The 18,887-nt window shown below is 41.3% G+C and overlaps 1 protein-coding gene across 3 annotated transcripts in view; it reads right to left on the bottom strand.

Moving 5' to 3' along the window:
- Positions 1-9,166: 9,166 nt before the first annotated feature.
- Positions 9,167-18,887, bottom strand: part of ADCY5 (adenylate cyclase 5) — a 321,010-nt gene continuing 311,289 nt past the window's right edge. For all 3 annotated transcript variants that reach the window (XM_050916994.1, XM_050916995.1, XM_050916996.1), the window contains 6 exons: positions 16,780-16,806; positions 15,803-15,935; positions 14,330-14,593; positions 13,554-13,758; positions 12,681-12,805; positions 9,167-9,933 (listed from right to left, as the gene is read on the bottom strand). In XM_050916994.1, the coding sequence (XP_050772951.1) occupies positions 9,805-9,933; positions 12,681-12,805; positions 13,554-13,758; positions 14,330-14,593; positions 15,803-15,935; positions 16,780-16,806 (883 nt within the window). In that variant the 3' untranslated portion in view covers positions 9,167-9,804. The remainder of the gene's footprint in view (positions 9,934-12,680; positions 12,806-13,553; positions 13,759-14,329; positions 14,594-15,802; positions 15,936-16,779; positions 16,807-18,887) is intronic.

Genomic DNA, 18,887 nt, shown 5'->3' with positions numbered 1-18,887 from the left:
TCTGGTCTTGTATGTTCCCATTATGACACTTTTGTTGGTATTTTGGGGCAGTGGGGAAGGGAAGGAAGGAGGAGGATTTGAAATTTAAACAGAGTATAAGAGGCGTATCTGCAGCAATACAAGGATTTCAATAATGTTAGTTAAACCCTTAGTTTTAAACAGCTCAGACTACCCCCTGCCAGACAACACATATTGCATTAGATTGCAGGGCAGCCTTTTGAAATCAGGACACGTGAAAACACAAAAATAAATCTTTTACTATGTTAAACTTGGGGTTTGAAATATGGATATTGTGTGTTTAGTACAAACTAAAGCTTTTGTCTTTTCAACACATTCCTTTGAGCCAAAAATTCTTGAGTTTTTTTGGTTTTGGGTTGTTTTTGTTTTTTTTTTAAAGTGCAAAAATCACTCAGGAATTTCTTATGCTGATATATTTAGGACCCAATCCGACTTCCAGAGAAGTCAATAGAAAACCTTCCATTGATTTGAATGAGTGCAGGTCCCGCTTAAGCTGCATTCTGATGACTTTAATGGTGCTTAGGTCTTGAGTGAATTTCACTCAGAGGAAGTTGGACCAAGGAGTTGCTTCTTCTTAGGGAAAAAAGAGATAATGAAGAAGTAATTGTAGGGGTTACTTATGGAAGCAGCCCAATGGAAGTCAATGGGAATACTAGCATGTGTACTGAATACTTACATGAACACGGGTTGCAGGATTGGGCTTGGTATTTGTAACTTCTGCAGTTAATGAGTTAAATTGTTTGCAAAGATAATGCTTTTAGCTTATTACCATTATGACAGTCAGGAAACTAAACATCAGTTAGCATTATAAACCTGCCCTGTTGGAAGGTCTAAAATAGTTCTTTTACCACTACTCGTTTCACCTCAGGTGTAGTACTAGGAACATACACTGAAGTACCTCTTTGTTCCAGTCTTGTGACCTTATGCAGATGTAGCTTTTCTGCCCTGTCAGTGGCTGCTCATGTATCAGTCTGAGAAGTCTGTTTTTCCTTTTAATCATCTTCCCTTACCCCTGCTTTTCAAAGGATACGTTCCCTTGCTGTAACATCTAGAGCCATTATTGCATTACTATTACTTGTGGCATTAAACTAACCGCTGATTTAACAGATGTAATGAGAAAATACAACTGTCAGAGGGTACGTCTACACTACGGGATTATTCCGATTTTACATAAACTGGTTTTGTATAACAGATTGTATAAAGTCGAGTGCACGCGGCCACACTAAGCACATTAATTCGGCGGTGTGCGTCCATGGTCCAAGGCTAGTGTCGATTTCCGGAGCATAGCACTGTGGGTAGCTATCCCGTAGCTATCCCATAGTTCCCACAGTCTCCCCCGCCCCTTAGAATTCTGGGTTGAGATCCCAGTGCCTGATGGGGTGGGTGGTTCTGGGTAAATGTCGTCACTCATTCCTCCGGGAAAACAACGGCAGACAATCATTTCGTGCCCTTTTTCCCTGGATTGCCCTGGCAGACGCCATAGCACAGCAACCATGGAGCCCATTCAGCTGTTTTTTGATGTCACCGCATGTGTACTGGATGCCTCTAACAGAGGCGTTACTGCAGCGCTACACAGCAGCATTTGTTTGCTTTTGCATGATAGCAGAGACGGTTATCAGTCGTTCTGTACCGTCTGCTGCCATTGTAAATTGGCAGTAAGATGATGATTATCTGTTGTTCTGTACTGTCTGCTGCTATCATGGGTGCCCCTGGCTGAGGTCGGCTGGGGGCGCAAAGGCAAAACTGGGAATGACTCCCCGAGTCAATCCCTCCTTTATGGTTTCTAAAAATAGAGTCAGTCCTGCCTAGAATATGGGGCAAGTGTACTAGAGAACCAGTGTATCAGAGAGCACAGCTGCTCCGTGTCAGATCCCGCAGAAATGATGAGCTGCATGCCATTCACGAGGGGTACCCCTGCAACAACCCCACCTGTTGCTTCCCTCCTCCCCCAACCTTCCTGGGCTACCGTGGCAGTGTCCTCACCATTTGTGTCATGAAGTTATAAAGAAGGCAAGAATAAGAAACTGACTTGTTAGTGAGATAAAATGAGGGGGAGGCAGCCTCCAGCTGCTATTAGTCCAGGCAGGACATTAAGCAGTACGGAGGAGAGGAGCCCAGCATCCCGCTGGTATGATAGTCCAGGCAGTACAGAATCTTTTCTTTACACAGGAAAGGGAGGGGGCTGATGGAGCTCAGCCCCCAGTTGCTATGATAAGGACGGTTACCAGCTGTTCTGTACCATCTACTGGGAATGACCAGGAATCATTCCTATTTTTACCCAGGCATCCCCGGCCAGCCTCACCAGAGGCCAGTCAGGAGCACTCACGGGCTGATGGTGACGACGGATAGCAATCATATTGAACCGTCTGCCACCGGGAAGGGGAGAAGAGCGGACACCGCTCTTCACTGCTGCAGCACCGCATCTACCACTAGCATTCAGTAGACATAGGGTGACATTGAAAAAAGTCAAGAAACGATTTCTTTCCCTTTTCTTTCACGTGGTGGGGGGAGGGAGTAAATTGACAAGCTATACCCTGAACCACGCCGGACAATGTATTTGAACCTACAGGCACTGGGAGCTCAGCCAAGAATGCAAAAGCAGCTTTTCGGAGATTGCTGTGGACTGTGGGATAGCTGGAGTCCTCAGTACCCCCTCCCTCCCTCCATGAGCATCCATTTGAGTCTCTGGCTTCCCGTTACGCTTGTCACGCAGCACTGTGTAGCCTGGAGATTTTTTTCAAACGCTTTGGCATTTCGTCTTCTGTAACGGAGCTCTGATAGAACAGATTTGTCTCCCCATACAGCGATTAGATCCAGTATCTCCCGTACGGTCCATGCTGGAGCTCTTTTCGGATTTGGGACTGCATCGCCACCCGTGCTGATCAGAGTTCCACGCTGGGCAAACAGGAAATGTAATTCAAAATTTCGCGGGGCTTTCCTGTTTACCTGGCCACTGAATCCGAGTTCAGATTGCTGTCCAGAGCGGTCACAGTGGTGCACTGTGGGATACCGCCCAGAGGCCAATACCGTCGATTTGCGGCCACACTAACCCTAATCCGATATGGTAATACCGATTTTAGCGCTACTCCTCTCATTGGGGAGGAGTACAGAAACCGATTTAAAGAGCCCTTTACATCAATATAAAGGGCCTCGTAGTGTGGACGGGTGCGCCATTAAATCGGTTTAACGCTGCTAAAATCGGTTTAAACGCGTAGTGTAGACCAGGCCAGACAGATTTAACTCTGCTTGCTGAGAAAAATCACAATTTACAGTGATGAAATAATGTCTACGCTCCAGCTGACAGTTCCTCACAAATTCACTACTAAACATGGAAGCTAGTAATACATATTAGATGTTCAGAACTGTTTTTGTGCACAAACTTCATGTGGGTAGTTAGAATATTTGAACTTTTTTTGTGCAGGATTTCGGAAAATGCACCCTTTGTGTCCCATTATGGGGTGAAATCCTGACCCACTGAAGTCAATGGCAAAATTTCCCTTGACTTAGTGGGGCCAGGATTGTGCCCACTGGACCTCATCCAATACTCACTGAAGTCAACAGGAGACTTTTCATTGACTTCACTAGATGTTGAATCAGGTTCATGAGGACAGATTCTGTACTGGTTATAGTCCAAGTCTGATTAGAATTGAAGTTGCACAATGAAAAGCGTCTGGTTCTGATAGGTGCTGGGTGCATTCAGTGGGACATCAGTAGAAGCTGAGGCCACTCAGCGTCCTATTAGAGGTTAAGCTCTGAGGCAGATTGGATCCAGCATATGTAAAAACATGAGTCTGTTCAAATTTGATTAATTAGGAATGTTCACGTCTCACTATAGCTTTTTAAAACACACACTGTGTTGTTTTTTTTGTTTCCCTGTGTGTTTTCTGACCTAAAAATCCTGACACCTTTCATGGTATTGTGTGGTCTGTTTTTCATTTATTTTTTTAAATACCTGAGTAGAAATGTGAAACTTTTAAGAATTTCCCCTTCAGCCGGTTAGCTTTTTTGTTTGTTTTTTCTTTTCTCTCCAGCAACCAACCTTCTCCCAGGCACTGAACAGTAACCAGCCCTCTCTGTTTTGTGTTTTTTCTAGCAATCTTTGGTGGGTTAACTGCCTAAAGGTGCATTTTAAAATGTAGAATAATATCAAAGTGTTTCGGAAAATACAGTTTTTGGGTTTGGACGTTTCTTTGGCAGTTTGAGTATGTAGTTGGTAATGTAGCAGGTTTAAGCCAATCACTTTTTTGTCCTAAAGAACTCATTTTCTCTGCATCAAATGGCTGACTGGAGGTAGAACACTATTGTTTTAAAGTCTGTCAGGTTATTTTTAAATGGTGAGGTTATTCAATACCCATTGCCGTATCTTTAATAATTAATAGTTTCTTTAGCAAAGAAGCAATGACATCTGTTTAGGGTTCTCTCACACCTACCCCACCATATGAATTGCCTTTTTGAATCCCAGATTAAGTAATAAGTAGAAATGCATTACCATTTAAAAACACTCAGGCCTTGGCTACACGAGCGCTTTACAGCACTGCAACTTTCTCGCTCAGGGGTGTGAAAAAAACACCCCAAGCGCAGCAAGTCACAGCACTGCAAAGCACCAGTGTAAACAGTACCCCAGTGCTAGGAGCGTGGCTCCCAGCGCTGCAAGCTAATCCCCACGGGGAGGTGGAGTACGTGCAGCGCTGGGAGAGCTCTCTCTCTCAGCGCTGGCACTGTGACCACACTCGCACTTCAAGGCACTGCCGCGGGAGCGCTTTGGAGCTTTGAGTGTAGCCAAGCCCTAAGCATATGCTCTTTTGGCTTGACACTTGGCAAGACGGTAACAGCAGAAAAGCTACGTGCATCAGCCACCCATTGTAAAAATGCATGTTGTGTGAATGCTTGTAGTATTAGTGGTTTTGCATAATTGAATGTGTTGTAGAGGCATTTTACTTTTTTTTTTATTTTTTTTTTTAAGTGCTGGTGGAAGAAAGCCCCTGTTGTACTCTGATCCTGCAATTAGATTCATAAGGGTGCAGGAATCTGCCTCTAGAATCCCCAGTAATTTCAATATGGGTCTGTTTGTGTGGATCCATCTGCAGAACTGGGACAAAAAGAATCTGTAAGCTTCAGCATTTCTAAGTGATTTTACAGGGATTTTACACATGAAATTGTATTCCTCACTTACGCAGCTCCATTGACCCCATTGCTAAGTGTAAGAGAGACTGGATAATATGTTGAGAGGATATAATTACTCATGATGGGACAAAATTAAGACAAGAAAAAACTTCCTGACAATGAGATGGGTTAGGCTGGAGAATGTGCTTCCAGGAGAAGTGGGGAAGCTCTGTTTCTTGGCATACAAACATTAGGCGGGACAAAACACACGGATACATAGACAAAAGGGAAGAGTCATGCATGGCAGGAAGATTATCTTGGAATTTGGGGTCTAACTGGACCTTTTCTAGCTCTGCTCATCTGTGAATTAATGTACAGAAATCACTTTAAAGATGAAACATGCGAGCTTAGCAGGGAATTAAGTCATCACAACCGAGCTATTAATTGTTCACGTTACAAAAAAACTCACTCTTGTCTAATGAGTTGGCTAGAAAAAAGTGAGATGGGTTTTTTGGTTTCCTTCAGTTGCTTTTGGTCACTTTAGGTGAGAGAAATTATAGAAGCAGGTAAATATTGGATACGGCATGTCCTCTCCTTAGGAAATTCTACTATGCTGTTGGATTAGATCTAGCCCCTGCATCTCTCCCATCTCTGAGTTTTATGATTGCTATGTTTGGTTTTGGTTGTTTAAAGAAAAGTGGTGTTAACATAGTGGTTTGCCTGAAATGTAAAATAGTTTGTTTCCAGCAGATGGCAATATTGTATACCTCTGAGAGTTAAAAAAGGGAAATTCAGATTCTGGGGAGATGTAGCAAGTACAGTACTGATTGTAGGTTTCTAGTCTAAAGCATCCTTCCTCCCCCCCCCTTACAAATGGTACAAGATTCCAGATATCTTTACTCTAGCAGGGCAATAGGAGGAATTCTATAACCAAAAGGAAATAGAGGTGATTTTAATTTATTCATAATGGTTTTTATTAATTTTTTTAATTGTCCTTGTTTTCTCTGAACAAAGAGTAAACTCAATTAAAAAAAACCCCACTATCAATGATATGTTAGGTGCTTAATCAATCTAAATTGATGCACCCTTTTCAGTAATACTAGGGCCTGACCAGTTAGTGCTTGAAAAATTATACCTGTAAATCAGCTTATTTAATATTTTGAGATATATTATGAACTCCAGGGTTGCTGTACCTAAGTCCTAGGGGCCCTGACACCAAGCTGAAATCACCAGGTTCCCCCACACCATGCACAGGGAGAGATAGGGCCTGGCTACATGGTAAGCTCTCTTACGTAGCCACTCTGAACTGCCGGGAGAGAGCTCTCCCGTCAGCTTAACTACTCCCACTGGTAGGGGCTGGAGACGCTTTCCTGGTGATGTGGCGCTGTCCACACCAGTTCGGGTGTGAGTTACACCAACACAAATGGTGGTGTAGACAGCCTCAGGTTCAAGGCCTTGCTCCAGTAAATATGTAATTATTCAAAGTGAAAAAGCTCATTAGCTGTGGGGCAGCAGCAGCACTTACATGGCTTGGCTCATGTCTACTAGCAGCAATTCAGACATGGACAGCAATGGTGCCTACATGTTGGGTATGAATACTTCTGTGCTTAAAGCTCTTTGTGAATCTAGCTATGAGGGGTTATTTTGACAAGAACTGGGTCCCCTTCCAATTGTCCTGGGGAGTTGCATTATAACAGAATGTGGCATTTACGTCAACCTTGCTCTCAGTTCTAGGAGGTATAGCTCGAACCCCTATACAAAAGTTCTTCATCCTTCTAATGCCTAGGCATGCTAACAGGTCTGTTCTCAAAATTGCGTTGTACATCACACAAGTTAACTTTGAATGTAGTAGCAAATAAACCATGTGCAGCAAAACGGTAGCATTGTAGGTAGAGTAGCTATTTCAAAGTAAGATGAGTTACTAGCATCTATTTAAATATGCCAGATATAACCAGGCTTTCTGATATTGGCTCAAATTTACCTTAGGTGGTTCCTCAATACACAGCACGCACATATAGCGGGACGTTCATAGTACAAATAAGTGCTAAGGGGATCTGTGCTTAAATAGTCTCACAGTAGATAACCTGGATTGTGCAACTGGTCACAAAACTTCATTCAAACACAGGTCTAGGTTTTCTGTACAGAACACATCAGTTACATTACATTTAAATATGGAACATCTAAAACTTGTGCATAATTATCATCTGATGCACAAATACCTTTTCACGAGCCAGCTAGAGCTTAAATAAAACATAGAACAAAGCCATGTTACCAGTGAAACAGTGTTTAATATAGTTAAATTATTTAAATAGATTTCAATTTCCATGGGAAATCATAATGGTATCAATTTTTATAGGAGCTAAAATAAAGAGAGTGTATACCCCTTGAAATGATCATGACACACTGTCAACAATCACAGTCAGAGATACTTGGGACTTGAAATATCATTGACAACACAGCTGCGCAAGGTGGAGCAGCAGCCTGATCAAAAGTTAAGAATACAGACTTTAGTAAAGTAGAAAGCAAACCTAAAAATGAATGTACATGATGAAGATGATGAAACCCAGTGAGTGGTAGAAAGGGATGGGGGAGAGGGAAGGGAGTGGTCATTGTGCCATGTAACGAAACAATTTTGCAAATCAGACAATGCAAAGCAGCAAAAGTATAGTACAAGGGCAGACTTGGCAGTTTTACAGAAGTCAATATACTATACTTTTCAAAGCTGTGGCCTATTAAAGGGGAAAAGGAAGGATAACGGGTGCCATTTAAGCTCAAGTTTAAATGGCTGCATGCTAAGCAACATGGTAAATTAATTAGAACAGGCCCATGCATTTTAACTTACTCTTGTTGTAAAAAATAAAGTGAAATACTTATTTTATAAATCACCACTATAGTGCAATTGTTAAGTTGTTAATACAGTAATTTTTGCCCTGAGAAGAGTTGAAAAGAACTTTACTGAATGTCAAAATATTTGAGTGATAGCCAAATTCAGTATCAAAACTCTCCCCTCATAGAATATAAAAAATAGGGCTTTAAAATGCTTTTTAAAAAATAAAATAGCAAGGGTTTAATTTTTACAAGCTAAAAAAGGTACATAAATCATAACGAATTATTCATATACCCCCCCTCTAGTCAGAGGATATGTCCAACATGATATTGGTGTCACTCTATTTAAAGATCTCTTGAGTCCACATACAGATGATCCATCTTTTTTTTAAAAAGACAGAATCACCTAACTCTTAAAATCACTGTGAATCATTAATTTAATTAAATGTTTGCTACAAGCTAGTCAACCTGGCAGTGCAGTACATAGTTCTTTGTAAAGGCAAATGGCACTTCAAGTATCTTGGACACTTTTTTGTATTATCAGGATTCTATTAATAGCTGCTGTGAGAAAATAACAATTTTAAAGGAATTGTTAAAATGATCTTATTTTTGTTCCAGTGTGACAGAGTTTTTGCAACCTTCAGATGAAATTTGCTTAGTGCTCTTCCCTGTTAGGCTTGTCTGATATTCTCAAGAGCTCAGTTATTTATCATGCATCCTACTTCCATTCGCTGCACTCTATCACCTCCAACTGCATCTTGAATGCTGAAATGAACAGTTGTTTGTAATGATTATTGTACTTGATTTTTTTCTCTTCTGTAGGGTTTTCTGAATTTTCACTTAAAAATGCATCTGACTCGGTCTGCAACCTCATCAACTGTTGTTTGATTGTTTACTCTTAATCTGAAAACTGCCAAGTCTGTATTCAGAGAATAATGCACGGAATGTTACATAGTTCTGCAGGTTATATATACACAACCCAACACACCCTGGTGTAGACAGACTTTTTTCTAATATATATAATTTACAAAATATAGAATTTGGTATAGATGTTAGATCTCCATGTTTTCAATATTACAAAATAAAAAATACAAAAACAAGAAAGTTGAAGGGGAGGTTCCCCCAAAAGTGTCTGTCTCTTGTTTTCATCTAGTCTTTCATGTGTAAACTGATATATATACCAAAGAAGAGCACAGAAGACTTTCATTTAATAAATATGTTTGCAGAGCCATGTTTCCTCATCTTGATCTTAGGTGTACCCGTCCTATTCGGAAGAGTAGGCTGTTAGAAAGGGGACAGTTTTATAGGGCAAGGTTTCTTTTTCAACCTAAAAACATTGCCGATGCTGTTCTGAAAGGCCTTTTGTGTAGAACAGTGGGGGTCACTTTTAATTTTGAAAGCCTATCAAACAGCTAATAAAAGAATAGGGGTACACTTGAAAGAGCTGATCGTATGGAACAGAAATATTATAGGAGTGCAAATCCTTTCCAAAATAATGCTTTGTAGTGAATCATACATTCCTTCAACCCAGTAAAATTTTTTGTAGCTTCAATAAATATTTAAATATCTTTGTCCTGTGCAGCAGCTTCATTTTCAAAGCGCAAATTCATTTCTTTTATCTGGGAATTCCACAGAGATGCATCTTTGGTCGATTTAGCACTCCACTGGGAATTACTCCACAGTGTTTTCTTTCTTCTGCACTGCATGGCATGTGGCTAAAGTTCGTTTGCTTGTCAGAACCATGCTCTAAAGTCCTTTGCATGAAAAAATGCAACTGTGCTGTACTTTTGGGTCCACAGCTAAACAGCAATTCTTCTCCGTGCAAATGCCATTTTTAAAGTTGTGCCATGGTTGCTGCTAACTGATCGGAGGCCCTTCGTTTAGGAAGTAGGTGGTCATTTCTCCTTTACCCTTTACCTTAACCACCCCTCGACATTCCAGCTGATAGCCATTGGCTGCTAAAACCTGGTACATGTCTGTGGTCACCTGTATAGAGAGAATAGATTAGAAGCGGTAGCAGAACCAATAAACTTGCTCAGCCCCATCTCTACACCATCTCTCTTCAGCCACGTAATCCACACATGCAATTTATTTTGGCTGTAATATTTTGTTTTGTTAAAATTCTCTTACTTGTATCAATCAGTTTATAGGAAGGTGGCCAGCACAAGTTACGTAACTGCTACAAGCTGCAAACAATGACTTTCAAGATCATATTGGGCACATCAGCTGCTCTCCAGCTGAGGGTCATGATTCTAGAGGCTGAGGAGGAAAGAAATTACTAGCAATTCCATTTCATGGAGCCGGTATTCTGCTGAAGTTGATTTGCTTTGGGGGAGGAGGGGCAGGCTACAAGGGATCACAATATGAATCAGATAAGTCACAGTTATAAGCTTGCCTCTAGAAGCCAGGTGAAGTGCTGGGTCATGGTCCCAGAGGGGGGGAAGGAAATACCCCATTTCATGTCTCCAGTATCTGCTTACATTAAGGGCGTGGGGCACAGGTCACAATATGAAAAAGGTTAGTCATAGTCAAAGTTAAGATTCTGTCTCAGGTATTTTTAGTAAAAGTAACAGACAGCTGGCAGGCAGCTGCTCCTGTGGCAGGTGCTGGCCATTATCGCTCCAGCCCCTGGGGGACTGACCCAACCCCAACTGCTGCTCTGACCGGCCTGGGGCTGGCCAGCTGTTTGGTGGCACTCGGACTGACTGCTGGTCAGGTGTTCGGACAGCCCCTATCCTGGCTGCTGCTCCAGTGGGCTCAGAGCCAGCTGCTGCCAGTTGTTCCGGGAGCCACTGCTTCAGGGCTGGCCACCAGTCACCTGTTCTGGCAGCAGCTGCTGCTGCTCCACAGCCCTGTCCCAGAAGACCTCATGGAGGTCCCAAAAAAAATCAACAGAATCTGTGACAGATTCGTAGCCTTAGTCATGGTACTAAGCTACTGCATCTAGAACCCAAGTGAAATGCTTGGCTGTATTCCTGTGGAAGTAGGGTGCTGTTAGGGAAGTAGGTTGGAAATCCATTTAAATTGTGGACCATATGAAGTGAGCGCTTAAATAGGTTAAATGGATAACACACGACGTGTGTCATTTCTCAGGAAGCTGCAAACAAACTGGAAACACAGTAGGTGATCAAATTGGGTGAAAAGACGACAAGGATTGTTCGGACACTATCCTGTTTCATGCCGCGGCTTAAGGCAGCTGCCATTCAAATATAACCATTTGCTATATAAATAAACATTTTCAAGGGGGTAGGGGCCAAATTTTCAAAGATATTTAGTTGCCTAAAGAAGCAGTTTAGGCACCGAACTCATTGGGAGTTAGACCTTTAGCCTGCTTAGGCACTTTTGAAAATCCTACTAGACACCTAGCTACCTCTGAAAAGCTAGCCCCAAATCCTTTCAGTTTAGGGCCTATCACCTGACATTTGTACACAGAAGAGCTGATCCAATCATCCTCTTGCAACAGTCCACTGGTCTTCCATTGCCTGATAGAGCCGGAAATCAACCTGCACTCATTGTGTTAACTATCAGTGTGGGCAAAGAGTCTGATAATTTCCTGAACTCTCCTTTTTTCCTTGACTATTGTGTTGTATATATGGCATACCCGTGTATTTACTAGCTCACAATGCAGCTCATTAAAATATGGTCACTTTGAAAACATAGCTCTGACAAAGTCCTGTTAAGATCTGATCTACTACAGACTCTGTTCAGTGCAGAATTTTTCCTTACAGGATTTTCTCATGCTCTGTTCTCTGGCTTTAAATGTTTCCACTTCTACCTTCATAGGGCTGGAAAGTCACTAGTCTAGAGAGAAAACTGCTCACGGATAGTCTTAGGTAGAAAAGTTTTAATAAACAGTGGTCCAGTTAACTCTCAGTTTAACTGGAAAAAAGCACAAAAATCTTCACTTGGATTTTGCACCATTTACTCTTATTATTTTTATACTTCTGCAGTATGGTACTGAGGAATGATGATACACAACAGTGGCTTCAACTCTTTAGAGAAAACAGAACTGTATGTGCCATGTGACAATGGAAATGAATTGCTGGAAAGGTCACTCTCTTTGAACACGGACCTTGATTAGAATAAGAAAGATTGCATTAACCTTAAAACTACTCTTTCTCTCCGCTTCTCTAGGGAAATGTCCCCACCCCCGCCTGTCTGAAATCCTTCTACAGCTCTGAAGAAAGAGTGTATATATATATGTCTTCACAGAATACAGGGCATCATTGTGACAGAGAAAATTAAGGACATTATAGTTTGTGGAAAATGCTGCTTACAACAGATAACAGTATTCACAGAACCAAACTTGTGAGGCAAGTCCTAGTAAACCAAAATAACTCTAAGATTCTCCTTGCTCTTTAGCAGTGAGGTTGTGTGGCAACAGAAATATAGCCATATCCTACTTCAAAGGATGTCATATTTTGCAATAGGTGTTAACATATTATCTAGTTGCATAGGGCTCAACAATAAAGAATTTGCCTCCTAGTATCACTTCCCCCAGTGCTTTAACATTAATCTTCACAACGTCCCTCAGCATACTAACCTCCAACGGAAAGATAGAGAAATGAATGAATTGTCTCAAGACCACAGGATTCAGGATCAGAACTTAGGATTCCAGGCTCCCAATACTGTGCTCAGGCCCCTAGTTCACCTCTCTCACCCTACTGTCTAAACGTTTGGCATAAAGTGATGAAATGAGATACATGATATGTTTTATGTTAATTAAAACTCACCTGAATTCTGTCAGGAACACCTGTACTGTCCATTCGACTGGCTACATTGACTGTGTTTCCCCAGATGTCATATTGAGGTTTGCGTGCGCCTATTACCCCAGCTACCACAGGACCAATATTTAACCCTAGGAACAGAAAAGAAATCCCAGTGCTTCAGGTCTATCACTTAGGAGTCATGTGAGCAGGCTGTTCATCAGGCACATATATGAATGTTCCTAGGCTAGGCATTTCCCTTTCTAAATCCAGAAATAATCCATAAAACCTTCCAGCTGTGCAATATGTTGTTTTTTAAAGCTGTGGGAAGACTGGGAGACGTATTTGCCACAGGGAAGAACGGGGTCTTCTACGTGATAATACAGAGTCCTGATGACATCCGCAGCCTAAATATCACTTTTCTTCTCATGACTTCTCCTATTTTTAAAGGAAATTTAATGTCCAAGTCAGGTGATAAAATGACAGGCCTTGAGACTGAAGTCTGTGTCCACATAGCAGGTGTATCAGGGGCAGCAACAATGAATGATTCCCAGTACTGCCCAGATGCCAGCATGCCTCAACCTTTACACAGAAAGAGCCTCTGTGACTATTCAATCTTTGGCCTTGCTGCTGCGAATGTCACTTCCCTACTAGTGCCAATTCTAGTGGTGGTTTTCATAATGTGGACACTTGTCCTCAAAGAACTGGACAGACACCATTTTATATGGACCAAAGAAAAGCATCATAACTAGTTTTCTGTCATCACAGGCTGGGTTCATTGGAACCAGCGAACTTGTAGGTTTTAAATATAAATTAAGCTGCACTTTTAACTCTAGATTAAGTGGCCAGGTTGGAATGAACATCAATAAAAATTAATTCTGTAACCTCCAAATACTTTACCTATTTTCATCTGGAAGTTGTTGAACGAATGCTCATTAATGTACTTCATTTGGTCCATTAACCTCATGGCAAAGTCAGCCAGAGCTTTGATGTGTGATTTTCCCACTTTGTCATAAGTAGAGTCATTGAGGCCTGAAGCAGCCATGTATGTACTGCCAATGGTTTTGATCTTCTCCAGCTGACGGAACTGGTCCTCACTTATTATCTGTTTCACAGAAAGAGAGCAAAGTTACTGAATAAGACTTGACGCAAACGCTGTTTAATACATCCTTACAGCAACCCAGTATGGTACGGCACATCCAGTATGAAAAATTGTATCAAGTGTGTCCATGACTCAGAGAGGATGTGGTCAGAGTCCATGGAGCTCCAGCCAGGTAACAATATGCAATACATAAGTTCCCCGACTTACGCAAGAATTCCATTCCGGAACGCCTTACATAAGTCGAATTTTGCATAAGTCAGGAACGTATTTCCAAAAATTATGGGGAGAAAAAAAAAAAAAGCTTACAGAAATTTTTCCGTAAATTGGGTTTGCATAACTCAGGAAGCGTCTGTGCCCAACGGAAGGGAAATTATTTGGTGCTGTAGAAGAGGGTAAGGAAAAGAAAGTGACCATAATCTAGAACAGGTTAAAGACTGAGAATGTGTGTGATGAGGACTGGACTTGTCCCATTGCTGGCTGACTTCCTTCTCATGAGGGAAGGGTTGAACTGATTCTGTTTGCTCTGTCAGTAGAACTCTAGCAAGATTAAAAGTCTGGATAGCCTCTCACTCACTTCATCAAAGTCTGCAATAATTTCGTTGAGGAGCCTCAGACATTCCACCCCTTCGTTGTTTGCCTCTAATTCCACGTAGAACTCAGAGAAGTTGCTGATGGAGGCAAACATGACAGCCACACACTCACAGGACTGGTAATACAGCTCATCGTTTCGCCGCTCTTGTGCCAGGAAATGGGCTGCCACATCCTTGGGCAAGATGTTGTGGAGGAGGCGTCTATTGTAGGCCTGTAGCTCCTCCATTTCCTCTTTCTCTTCAGTGGCCTAGTGGAGAAAAGATAAAGAGAGAGTCGTGCTAGCCATTCTAGTTACTACTTGGGAGGAGAGAGAACTGCAAATGAACTCACAGAACCAGAGAGCAGAACATTAATGCACTTTAGAAACATGGTCATACTTGGTGTAAACATTTGCTCTGTTTTTGAGGCTGCTCAGCTCCCACGAGGAGATCATTTCAATAGGGCCAGAGTGGAATCAGCACCTCACAGGATTGTACCCTTTGTCCTAGGGCAATCCAGACCTCTCTTTTGTTTCTTCATTTGTAAACTTGAGGTAATAATATTTACCTACCTCCCAAGGGAGCACTAATTAGTTAATGCTTGTACAGAGCTTTGAAGCTATATGTGGCACTATGTAAGTATCCTATTAGTGTGATATCTTGCTATGTGAATATTAATCCATTTAGTCTGGTAGCAGGAGTCCACTATTTGACTGAAAAAGGGAAAAAACTATAAAGCATCTAGCCAGCGCCAATGCTTTATGTGACAGCAAAGTTGAAAACTCCACTGTGAATTATTCAAACATTCATTCATCTTGTACCCTGATGGATTTACCTTGGTTATTATCCTGACTGGCTCAGCTGTGTTACTACGGATTGTAAAATTGTCCTGCCTTTTAAAAAAATTAAGCCATAAAACATTCATAAGCTCTAAATATGTTAATATACCCAAACTCTGACAACCATACCTCTGAAAGCTGCAAACTAAAGCCTACCCAACTTGGTTTCTGCTTATATTTCAGAGGTGGTTTCTGTGTTTGTTTACATAGAGATCAAGGGCTAAAAGAAGCATAGGTGTCTGATAACTTTTGAAAGCTGTACAGACTCTTTCTGCTGCCTGCCTCTGATTTCAGAATTCAGCAGCATGGTTAAAGAAAACAAACAGTGCCTTGCTACATGACCTTTGGCAAGTGGCCTAACCTGCCTGCGCCTCAGTTTAGCCAGCTGTAAAACGGGGATAACGCTTATCCTAATAAAGTATCGTAGCATCCCTGTAGATAAGTACATCAAATGCTTTAAGACCCTTGAATGAAAGATGCTACAGAAGAGAAGAGCATTATTGGTCTATCGGATTGAAGGCAATGTCCAGCTTGAATTCATGGGGATTTGATCACACTGTCCATCACTGTAATGCAATAGTTTTGCATTATGAAACACAACTTCAGTGCATTATGCAAACACATACAGCACCCACCCACCTGCAGTTTCCAAAGGAAGTCGAGCCTTGCTGTGGATTCCACCTGCTGGGCATGCAGATATAATGCCAGGACAAAAACAGTTATGACGATAGGGGTCACAATCTTCAGTGCCACTCTCGACGCTTTTGGGGAGCTAGAGTCAAGAAGAAGACAGAAGTCTGTGAATATTCTTGGCCCTCTGCTCCTGACCAGGAAGAACAGAAGCTGTAACTGTAAGCTCCATTTCTCTCTTGAGGGCACAGTTGTGCAACCTAATGTTTGCTTTGCAAGAGCAGCGGAGGGAATGTTCCTGACTTGCCATTTGAACACTACTTGTGGTCGCTTGCAACCTTTGCAGTTGATAACTGATTTCAAATATGACATCTGAAACTGGAGATTAGATTTAACTTCTTAAAGGGACATGGTCAATATAAAAGTCATCTCTAAAAAGCCACTAACACAACACTATATTTGGTAAAACTGAAATAACTTTAAAAATCTGGTTTACTTAGCACCATTTATGCTTTTTTTCCTTCCCCAATTAAGCTTGGACAGTGAAACTAGCCTGCTCAGTTTCAAGTTGTGTGTGGTTAGTATCTAATCAATCTCACTGGCTCTTTCATTTACAATTATTAAAAAGTTACACGTCATGGAAATTTTAAAATACCTCCCCTCCCCCCCAAAAAATCCCCTTTGGAATTTAAAATTATGAAATTAAAATAAAACCTCCAATCTTTTTTAAAAAACAAAATCTACAATCTGGATCAGTAGCTAACTGGCATCATCCCTTTCAGAATACGCTCCAAGAACAGGCATACATGCCTGGTCAACATTCAGCACCTTTAAAGTATCTATACTTCATTGTGCCAGCTCAAAGAAGCCATGATGAGAACTAGCGGCAGTCTTGCCATCTGTGACTCAAACATGCTGCTATTATATTTTTGTGAACATTTTAAAAGGCAATTTTTGGCATGAAATGTGAAAAGAAAGAAACTCACCATGTTGATGTTGCATTAGAGAACTCACTGGAAAAAAAATCAGACATATTTAAGATGACTTTTTTGGTTTGATCTCTTCAGGAGTAACACACACGTCTTTTTTGACATCACTGAATAATCTCTTTACAGTCCTGAAGTTTTAACACTTGTGTGGCGCTACAATCCTTTTAAACAGTATGTCATTACTGGTCAGTAGTTAAATTGAAAGGTGCAGAATGATGCTATTACATTAATTTCCCCTGAAGTGAGAGTGTGAATTAAACATACATCATGTATAAAGATCACTGGGAAAGTTAATTTTCAGAAGCTATCCTGGATTTAAAATCCAAGGGAAGGCGCTTGGCAAAAGCCTGTGCATGTTTCAGGACAATTTGTTGCACTAAATCCAGCAGAACAACTTGCTTTAAAGCTGGGGGATTTGGAAAAAGATGTTCTGAACTACCAGATCCATCTTCCCAATTCATGAGTTCTTTAATATTAAAAAGGAGCTTATAATAATAAATAATAATAATAATGGTAATTTACTTAATTGTCATTATTGCAAATGTCAGTGTGTTGTAACAGGAATCATCAATTTGCACTGTAGCTACCATGTGGTGGTAGGATCTAACTGGGCCTGATCTTCCACCCACTGAAGTTAGAGGCAACCTTCTGTTGACATCACTGGTTCAGGAATAAGCACACTTGTCATACACACTCATTGCATCTAATTTTCAAATAGATTCTGAATACTTCAGGCAGGAATGCCTGAGATTGCTACACATGAGATGTTGTACAGTATGATATCTCTGAAGCATCTAAAAGCACATTAGCACTGTCCACCCCATCCTGCAAGGCATTCAGTTACCAATGCGGAACCGTGTTATAACAGTGCAAGTGCCCTCACTATACAGATGAATGTTAGCAGGAGAAGGGACTTCTTTTAAGTAAACCAGTGGTTCTCAACCTGTGGCCCACAGGCCACCTGCACCCTATCAGCACACAGCTGTGGCCCATGTGACATCCTCAGGCCCATACACAGGTAGTATATATATATTGTGTGGATGTAGCTCACATAACACAAACAGAGGCCCCCAATGGTAAATAGGTTGAGAAACACTGAAGTAAACTTTAAGGGCCACTTTAGACACCAGTTTGCATTACTAGTACTGTGCTGGGTAGGCTGCAAAAGACATCAGTTTACCAGAGTTGCTGGAGAGGGCAGAGAGTATGCTCCTCTTACAAAGAAGGGATGGCAAGGCACTTTTCTGTGAGTTGCTGGCTGGCAAGTTCCTGTCTGATTGTTTGTTTCATGTTGCTGGGGCTAGGCTGTAGTATGAATTGAGTGTTCAGTGTCTAGCACCCTATATAGGTATCGCTTCTTTTTTTTAACTCTTTACACAAAAATAAATCAATGATGATTATTATGGTGCCACTGGTGTGCTTGGTGCTTTACAGGCAAATCAGATGACATAACCTTACCCTGAGACTTTACAATATCCCTGAATACTTTGTGCTAAATTACACTGTGTGTTACACAGTGTGTTACACTGAGACTAAAGCTATGTCTACACTTAAACCACTACAGCAGCACAGCTGCAGCACTTCAGTGTAGATGCTCGCTACGACAACAGATGTTCTCCCGTTGCTGTAATTAATCCACCTCCCTGAGAGGCAGTGGCTAGGCTGACAGAAGAAGAATTCTCTTAGATTAGCAAATATATCGCTCAGGGGGTGTGACATAGCTGGTTCAATGTAACTTTTAAGTGTAGATGTGAACTAAGAATATTTGTCTTCTTGCTCTAGAATTAGCGATAGAATCCACCAAAACCCAAGACGCATAGTGAAAAAAACATTTGGTTCCCTAATCTTATTTCTTACAGAAGATTTTCTCCTGTATTGAGACCAGGGTTCTCTCTCATTTTGATTCATAAGTATGTCTTTATCTTGCACATTATTCATATCAAACTTCTTATCCACTCACTCTGCTACACAAGCAATAAACAGGTCCAGGCTGTATGTATCAGTGTACACAGTTCAGGAGCTTTGGAGACTGCTAACCTTGGCTGTGAATCATAGTGAAACGGTGATTTATAATAAAGTGAACAAAAAAGCCTGCTGCCTCAAAC

The sequence above is a fragment of the Gopherus flavomarginatus genome, chromosome 10 (assembly GCF_025201925.1).
Source record: "Gopherus flavomarginatus isolate rGopFla2 chromosome 10, rGopFla2.mat.asm, whole genome shotgun sequence".
NCBI lineage: Eukaryota > Metazoa > Chordata > Testudines > Testudinidae > Gopherus > Gopherus flavomarginatus.
The sequence above is the reverse complement of the archived record's forward strand: the minus strand, read 5'-3'. Positions and strand labels throughout refer to the sequence as shown.